Source organism: Dendropsophus ebraccatus, chromosome 6 (genome assembly GCF_027789765.1).
Source record: "Dendropsophus ebraccatus isolate aDenEbr1 chromosome 6, aDenEbr1.pat, whole genome shotgun sequence".
In the NCBI taxonomy this organism is placed as follows: domain Eukaryota; kingdom Metazoa; phylum Chordata; class Amphibia; order Anura; family Hylidae; genus Dendropsophus; species Dendropsophus ebraccatus.
The window spans coordinates 2,940,515-2,949,482 of NC_091459.1; the positions used below are offsets into that span (position 1 = coordinate 2,940,515).

General features: G+C 40.0%; 1 protein-coding gene across 3 annotated transcripts in view; it reads left to right on the top strand.

The window, feature by feature from the left end:
- The window catches only part of LOC138795389 (probable cation-transporting ATPase 13A4), a 74,061-nt gene extending 67,290 nt beyond the window's left edge, over positions 1-6,771 (top strand). For 2 of the 3 annotated variants that reach the window (XM_069974388.1, XM_069974391.1), the window contains 3 exons: positions 1,469-1,557; positions 2,919-2,999; positions 6,439-6,771. In XM_069974388.1, the coding sequence (XP_069830489.1) occupies positions 1,469-1,557; positions 2,919-2,999; positions 6,439-6,624 (356 nt within the window). In that variant the 3' untranslated portion in view covers positions 6,625-6,771. Of the gene's footprint in view, positions 1-1,468; positions 1,558-2,918; positions 3,000-6,438 lie in introns of those variants that run through there. The other variant, XR_011363596.1, reaches the window with a different exon arrangement.
- The last annotated feature ends 2,197 nt before the right edge of the window (positions 6,772-8,968 follow it).

Sequence of the window (8,968 nt, forward strand, 5' to 3'; positions counted from 1 at the left end):
AGAATCGAGTGGTAACCAGGTGACCACCGCTAAGCAGAAGATTAGGGTATGTTCACACTGAGCAAATGTGGCGGAACTCTTCGCCTGCCTCAGTGTCAAACTACGTCTCTATGGGAGGGCTCGTGCACCTCTGATCTCCTCTGATTTCCGCTCAAAGAATTGACAGTTTCCATTGACAGTGAGGCGGGCAGGATTCTGCGGCGAAGAGTTCAGCTGCAGAATTCTGCCACATTTGCTCAGTGTGAACATACCTTAATCTGAAAGTGACACTCTGGCCTCTAAGGGGCCAAGTTACCACCCTGGAGGCCAGACTGTGCACTGTTAGGGCGGGAACAAGGATATTATACTTACCACTCCGCTCTTCACTATTGTCTCTCAGTCAATGATTGGTTGAGCTGCCATAGTAAACACTGGAGTGGTAACAGTTTCCCCCAAGTGGTTGGATTATGACAGGTAGACTTTATTAAGGCTGTGGGAAAGCATTCTGCATCTCTATAGCCTCGAAGCTTGTTGGAGGGCTCAGCAGCGGTATTAGTATTGGTATTAGTATCAATATCTGTATTAGTATCAGTATTAGTATCAGTATCAGTATTTGTATTGGTATTAGTATTGGTATTAGTATCAGTATTAGTATTAGTATCAGTATTAGTATCAATATCTGTATTAGTATCAGTATTAGTATTGGTATTAGTATCAGTATTAGTATCGGTATTAGTATTGGTATTAGTATTGGTATTAATATCAGTATTAGTATCAGTATTAGTATTGGTAAGTCGTCCTCAGTATTAGTATTGGTAAGTCGTCCTCAGTATTAGTATTGGTAAGTCGTCCTCAGTATTAGTATTGATAAGTCGTCCTCAGTATTAGTATTGGTAAGTCGTCCTCAGCATTAGTATTGGTAAGTCGTCCTCAGTATTAGTATTGGTAAGTCGTCCTCAGTATTAGTATTGGTAAGTCGTCCTCAGTATTAGTATTGGTAAGTCGTCCTCAGCATTAGTATTGGTAAGTCGTCCTCAGTATTAGTATTGGTAAGTCGTCCTCAGCATTAGTATTGGTAAGTCGTCCTCAGTATTAGTATTAGTATCAGTATTAGTATTGGTATTAGTATCAGTATTAGTATTGGTATTAGTATCGGTATTAGTATCAGTATTAGTATTGGTAAGTCGTCCTCAGTATTAGTATTGGTATTAGTATCGGTATTAGTATCAGTATTGGTAAGTCGTCCTCAGTATTAGTATTGGTAAGTCGTCCTCAGTATTAGTATTGGTAAGTCGTCCTCAGTATTAGTATTGGTAAGTTGTCCTCAGTATTAGTATTGGTAAGTCGTCCTCAGTATTGCTCATTGGGCCGTGTTTGAGCAGACGCTCACGCTCCAGTAATGTCATACTTTGTATTTCTGTCCAGATATGTCTCATTGGTAATAGAAATAGTCGTCTGTAACGGTAATTCCCGGGTTTTGTTTTGGCAGATATGTTCTGTATACTAATTGCAGCCCAGCTGGTCGCCTATTTATTCATCATGTTTGCTGATATAGAATCTCTTTACCGATCCATGGAGGTAAGTATGAAGCCACCTCACACTGCTGCTATAATGTTCTATCTGTATGTAATTACAATATTAGTTCTAGAACATAGACACATGGCCATCAGAGGGCAGCCACATTGTCTCACCTTTCTGCACAGCTTTTAGTAGCCACATGTACATACAAAACAATACACTGGAGTTGACCCATTAACTTCAATAGGCACTCACTCCAGACATGCGGTGTGACCTCTACAAAGGTCATAGTGCGGGGTGGAGTGAGCTCCGACCATATCACTAGTGTGATTCTGTCTTCTTTATATTATGCCGGGTCTGCACTAGGTACAGCTTCCATAAATCCCTCTAAGTGTTCTGGAGTTCTTCGCCTGCCATGCCAAACTGCCAAACTCTCACCCCGGTGCTGCAAACTCTGCTGTCACAGCCTGGGTCACTAGCAGCCAAGTCTATCCTTTCTTGCAGAAGACATCGGGGTAGCCTCAGACTCTGTTACCCAGAGGGGTAGCCTCAGACTCTGTTACCCAGAGGGGGGTAGCCTCAGACTCTGTTACCCAGAGGGGGGTAGCCTGTTTGAGTGTTTGTTATTCTGACAAATGATCCTTTTTTTACAAACAAAAGTATAAAGCGAGTATAATCGAAATTTTAACATAAAATCGTGAAATCGTTAAAATTTCTCTTATAGTCTGTCTCTTGTAGCATGTCTCTTATAGTGTGTCTCTTACAGTGTGTCTCTTATAGTGTGTCTCTTATAGGATGTCTCTTATAGCATGTCTCTTATAGTGTGTCTCTTGTAGCGTGTCTCTTATAGTGTGTCTCTTATAGTACATCTCTTATAGTATGTCTCTTATAGCATGTCTCTTATAGTGTGTCTCTTATAGCGTGTCTCTTATAGCGTGTCTCTTATAGCATGTCCCTTATAGCATGTCCCTTATAGTATGTCTCTTATAGTGTGTCTCTTATAGTGTGTCTCTTATAGCGTGTCCCTTATAGTGTGTCTCTTATGTCACTATAAGAGACACACTATAAGGGACACGCTATAAGAGACACACTATAAGAGACATCCTATAAGAGACACACTATAAGAGACATACTATAAGAGACATACTGTAAGAGACATACTATAAGAGACATACTATAAGAGACATACTGTAAGAGACATACTATAAGAGACATACTGTAGGAGACATACCCTCCTCCTCAGCGTCTCCTGTGCAATAGGGACACAGCAGCAGGTTAGATTCTTCTCACCTCCTGATAGTTTCCCTTTAACCTCCTGATAGTTTCCCCTTTGAATATAATTTTTTTCAACAAGCAATGAAAGCGAGGAGCGGTCACTATATATCTGACTGTATACCTTTACCCCTTTGTCTCCCCGCCAGCTGGTCTGCACTCCATATTACTGGAGGATAGAGATGTTAGCGATGCTTATTATACTTTTTGCTGCTTCTTACGCTGTAGAGGTAAGTCACTCTTGCATCTATAGATATGTGATACATTTGAAGACCCTTTTATAGACTTTTCTTTACGCTGTATTTTTTTATTGTTCATTTGTTTCCTAAAGAAAAAAAATCGGGCAACTCTCCCCATAGTCTTCCTCAGAAATGTCCTGCCATTTGGTACTTTCTGCCGTCTCACTACTAGAGATACGAGCAGGAAGGGGTAGGGGGCTACATACCAGCTCAGATGGGGGACACAAGGGCCCTATTCCACCGGACGATTATTGTTCAGATTAACGTTAAATCGTTCGAATCTAAACGATAATCATTCGGTTGAAATGCAGTTAACGATTAATGACCAAACGAGAAATTGTTGATGGCTTTTTAAGACCTGGACCTATTTTTATCGTTGCTCGTTCGCATTAAATGTTCGCCGATAGAATGTTCGCATTAAATAAGACATCGTTCAGTCGTTCGCAATAGATACGAACGCAATAGCGAAGAAAAAACTATCGCAATTAAGATCATAAGTAACGATTATCGTTCCATGGAAATGAGTGAACGTTTTTTAGATCTTTCGCAATAGCGGTAGTTTGAGATTGTTAATCGTTAACGATTATTTAAACGATAATCGTCCGGTGGAATAGGGCCCAAAGTGTCCCTGTCGTTTAAAATATTTTTGCAGAAATCAATAGTAAAAGTGATTTTAAGAAACTCTGTAATAGGTTTTATTAAGCAAAAAAGCCTCCTTCTGTCCTCAAAAAGCTGTTTTCCAGCCCCCCCCCCCCCCCACTTGTTATCTATTTATTATCAGAAAAAGCCGTCTTCATTACAGAGGAGAGAAGCAAAGTGAAGACTGGTTTGCTGAGTCCATTATAACCTATGGAAGGGGGAGGGGCCAAGGGGGATGGGTGAGCAGGGAGAGCAGAGAAGCAGCTGTACTACAGTTTGGAGACTATCTGGGTACAGAAAACACTGGATTCACAGGTTAAAAAGGTCAGTACTTATCTGGGAAACAGTTCACTGATCTCACGGAGACCGGCCAAAGATGTCACAGTTGGCTACTAGTTTAAAGTGCTCAATACAGTGAAATCCTAGTTGCATTGCTCCCTGGCAAATACGAATATGCAAAAAGAACCTGTGGAGCCTCATTTAAGAGTTTCAAAACACAGGACTAGGCAGATATCCCTCTGGGAAGGACCCAGCCAGGGGGCGGCTCCTGTAAGGAAACAACCAACACCACCATATTAAGTGGCCCTATAAGTCAATGTAATGACAAGGGAAGAACCAAGGCCAGGTAACCATCCACAGACAGCTGTTTCGGGGTGTTGCCCCTCATCAGTGTGGAGCAGGATTCTAGCTAGAGGGAAGCAATGCCTAGTAGAGCCATAAGAGAAACAGATCGCTGATCTCAGGGAGACCAGCCAGTGCTCATCTGGGATCTTGGTGAGAGAAGATGCAGGATATTGTGCTGTGCAGGGCTGCCTTTTCTCCTCTCTGTGCTCCCTCATCCCCCTCCCCTTTCCATACAGCATAATGGACACAGAAATCCTGCTTCTAAAATGGGGGAGGTTGGAAAACAGCTTTTTGAGTACAGAAGGAAACTCTTTTGCCAAATAAAACATTTCTAAAATTGCTTGTACCATTGATAGTTATTGATGCTCTGTAAAAAAGATGTGTGATCCCTCTGTACCTCCCCTCCACCTGAAAGTTACGTAACTCCTAGAATTTTTATTATGTGTTGTCCTGACTCTGCAGCATCTCCTTCCCCCTTTCTTTTATTTCCGCACATCATATTCCATCACCTCATCCTTGCTATGCACGTCAGGCCTCCTGAGATGGAAGGGTTATGTATTATCCTCAATGGGAGAGGACGTGAAGAGAAGCAGGAGAGCAGCACGGACACCGCAGGGAGTGATAGGGTTGGATGTTCTCCATAGAAAATAAAGGCTCATGGTTGGAGATTGGTGTGTGCTGGTGTGACTTCTACTGAAAGAGAATCAAATACAGGGGGGAGGGGGACTACAGTGGGATGACACCCAGGCGTGTATATAAATTAAACTATATTACAGAGAACAATAACTGTGGGCCTGATGTGTTCACCCAGGATATAATATGTCTCATGCAAACAAATGCTATGGAGCTATATGAGTAATAGTAGTAGCTATAATAATGTGCTATAATAATGTGCTATAATAATCTGCCATAATAATGTGCTATAATAATCTGCTATAATAATGTGCTATAATAATGTGCTATAATAATCTGCTATAATAATCTGCCATAATAATGTGTTATAATAATCTGCTATAATAATGTGCTATAATAATCTGCTAGAAAAATGTGCTATAATAATCTGCTATAATAATCTGCTATAATAATCTGCTATAATAATGTGCTATAATAATTTGTGATAATAATCTGCTATAATAATGTGCTATAATAATATGCTGTAATAATCTGCTAGAATAATGTGCTATAATAATATGCTGTAATAATGTGCTATAATAATCTGCTATAATAATATGCTGTAATAATCTAGAATAATGTGCTATAATAATCTGATATAATAATCTTCTATAATAATCTGCTATAATAATATGCTGTAATAATATGCTATAATAATCTGCTATAATAATATGCTGTAATAATCTGCTATACTAATCTGCTAGGATAATATGCTATAATAATATGCGATAATAATAATCTTCTATAATAATCTGCTGTAATAATATGCTGTAATAATGTGCTGTAATAATCTGCTATAATAATATGCTGTAATAATCTAGAATAATGTGCTATAATAATCTGATATAATAATCTTCTATAATAATCTGCTATAATAATATGCTGTAATAATATGCTATAATAATCTGCTATAATAATATGCTGTAATAATATGCTATAATAATCTGCTATAATAATATGCTGTAATAATCTGCTATACTAATCTGCTAGGATAATATGCTATAATAATATGCGATAATAATAATCTTCTATAATAATCTGCTGTAATAATGTGCTTTAATAATCTGCTGTAATAATCTGCTATAATAATCTGCTGTAATAATCTGCTAGAATAATATGCGATAATAATCTGTAATAATCTGCTAGAATATTCTGAGATAATAATGTGCTATAATAATGTGTTATAATAATCTGCTGTAATAATCTGCTGTAATAATCTGCTGTAATAATCTGCTATAATAATCTGCTAGAATAATATGCGATAATAATGTGCTATAATAATCTGCTGTAATCTAATAGAATAATCTGCTAGAATAATATGTGATAATAATCTGTAATAATCTGCGATAATAATGTGCTATAATAATCTGCTATAATAATCTGCTATAATAATCTGCTGTAATAATGTGCTATAATAATATGTGATAATCTGAGATAATAATCGGTTATAATAATCTGCTATAATAAGAATGTGATTATTGTCATTTTTTTCCAGGTTTTTGTGTACAACAGGAAAGTTTGGTTTGTCATAAAGAAGTTTGTTGGTTACAAATCAAAGAGCCGGTACAAGAAACTTCAGTGGGCTTTGGAGAAACGGACAGACGACTATTTATACACAGGAAAAATCCCTTTAAACAGCTCTAGAAAGAATCCAAGTTTAAGGAATTATTCAGTGACATAAGGAGTGTCCTCCTGATAGCATGCAGAGCTAAGATTACGGTCATGTGCGAGTGGTCTTCGTGTGGGGCTGTTTTTTGTATTACATTAATTCCCATGCACTTCGCCATTTTCATTTTTATGGAATATTTAATAAAAAAACAAACAACAACATTTTGAATAGATTTTCAAATATATTCCCCTACTGTAATCTGACCCCTTCTGTGTGACGCTCTTATGTGAAACAGACATCCCCTCCCCCCCCCATGAAGTGGCATTTCTAAGTAGTGTCCATAGACAGCTGTAAAGGGGCAGTAGCAGGGAGCGACATAACTGCACCAGCAATTTCACCTTACCTGTACCATATGTTTCTTTTCTCTCTACACAGGTTTACCCATTGCTGTATCCACAGCTCCCTGTCTCTAACATCAGATACAGCATCGGGTAACCCGTTTAGAGAGAGACAGCACTGAGTACAGCCAATCGCAGATGCAACTATGCCACCCCCTGCTACTGCCCGTACAAAGCGAACTGTGCTGACAGCAAAAAGCAAATGTGTAAAGGCAGCAAATCATTCAGCAGCAGATTCTGTAATGTTTCTTTAAAACTGTTATGTAACGGCGCACGGCCCAGTCAGTTACCCCCTACCTGCGCTGGGATCATCTCCCTCTTTCTCAGCCTGCTTGTCCTCTGGCAGCTTCTCTGTCCCTGAGACGGCCTTCTGGAGGATTGGGCTCCCTCTAGTGGCAGACATGCGCCTACCCACCTGTATTTATAAGCTCAGCCCACAGGCTCTGGAGTCTTCTGGCATGTTCTCCTGAGGATATGTATATAGTCTCCACCTCCTTGATAAGTTGTTGTTGTTGTTATTTTTCAGTCAGCAACCACGTCTGTGCTCCCTGGCTATACGCCACTTCCTAGCGATCTTCTAGCTATTTGTATCTCAGTCCATTCCTTGTGGTGGGCGCTCCTAAGGGAAGGAAAGCCAGCAGTCCTTGCCTATCCAGGGGATCCACCTCCTTGTGCTTGGACCATCCACTACAAGTTAACAGTATAGCATTGTTTTAATTTAATAATTTTAATTTTAATAATTTTTTTATTTTATTTCGTCCTATAAGATGAAATGTCATGCTTTATATCTAACTTCCTCTTCCAATGAAGTGATGAGCAAATACACTTATGAGTGCTTTGCCAACAGTGTACATTAAAATTATTCAGGAAAAATGTAAGAACTGCCAAGCAACAGGGGGTGATCCAAGCACAATAAACAAGTGACACTCGCCTGTCCTGATCCAGTACAGCTGGAGTGCCACTGCTCCTTTTCCCCATTGGTCGCCTCTATCTCTGGCTTCCTTTGATATTCCCACATGAAATGCCTGCTCTGCCAATCAGTGGCTGCAGTGGTGTCTTGCCTCAGTCACTGATTGGCTGAGCAGGCAGCTCCTGTTGGTCTATAACATATCATGATAAAGGAGATTAGCAGGGGACTGAGAGCAACGGCATGGCAGCTGGGCTAGACTGGGACAGGTTAGGGCCGGAGAATAAGTACCTAAACGTGCTCCACAACACTACTACCCCATTAGAAAGGAAACCCAACACTGAGGGGCAGAAGCGGTCATATATGCAGAGATCATATATATGTATGAGGATTACTACAGAACACTATAGAGACACTTCACCACACCCCGGCAAGGTAATTAGGTCCTATCCGGTCCCTGACACCTGTTACTGTTCATTCTTCTATCAACTCATCTTTTCGTCCATTCCTATTGCTACTGTAGATTTTTGCACTAAGTACCTGAGCACTGTTACTGTAAAGTTAAACTTTATGTTAACTCTGAGTTTATTAAAGTTTTTTCAAAATTTTTTAAACAGACATACACAATCTGCATTGTATAGGCAAAGTACACGCAAGTAGTGAACAGAGAATCAGTGTGCTAATACATAAACAAATGAACACACATCCTGTCTGGACAGGAGTGAAGCCTCAGAAAATTGAAAGTACTCAGGACATATCATGAGTTCTCGGCACCAACTAGCCTGGACCCCTAGCTGGGGAAAGAAAGGACACACACAACACAAAACATTCATGACAAGACGTGAAACAAACGTATTTAAGACCAAATATACTCGGACGAGACCGGGAAGAGGGAAGGGTAGGGGGGAAGAGAGAGGAGAAGGGGGTGCTGAGGGGGACAGAAATGGCGCAAAAGATACCTTCCCACTCGTCCCCTATGCCAGCAAGAAATGAGAGTCAACACAGCAGATTGGCAAAATTAGGAGGGTCTACAAACAGAAACCAAGGGTTCCAAACCTGTGAGCATTTTCCGGGGCGATCCTGCGCCTCAGCCACCAGTTCCTCTGCCCTC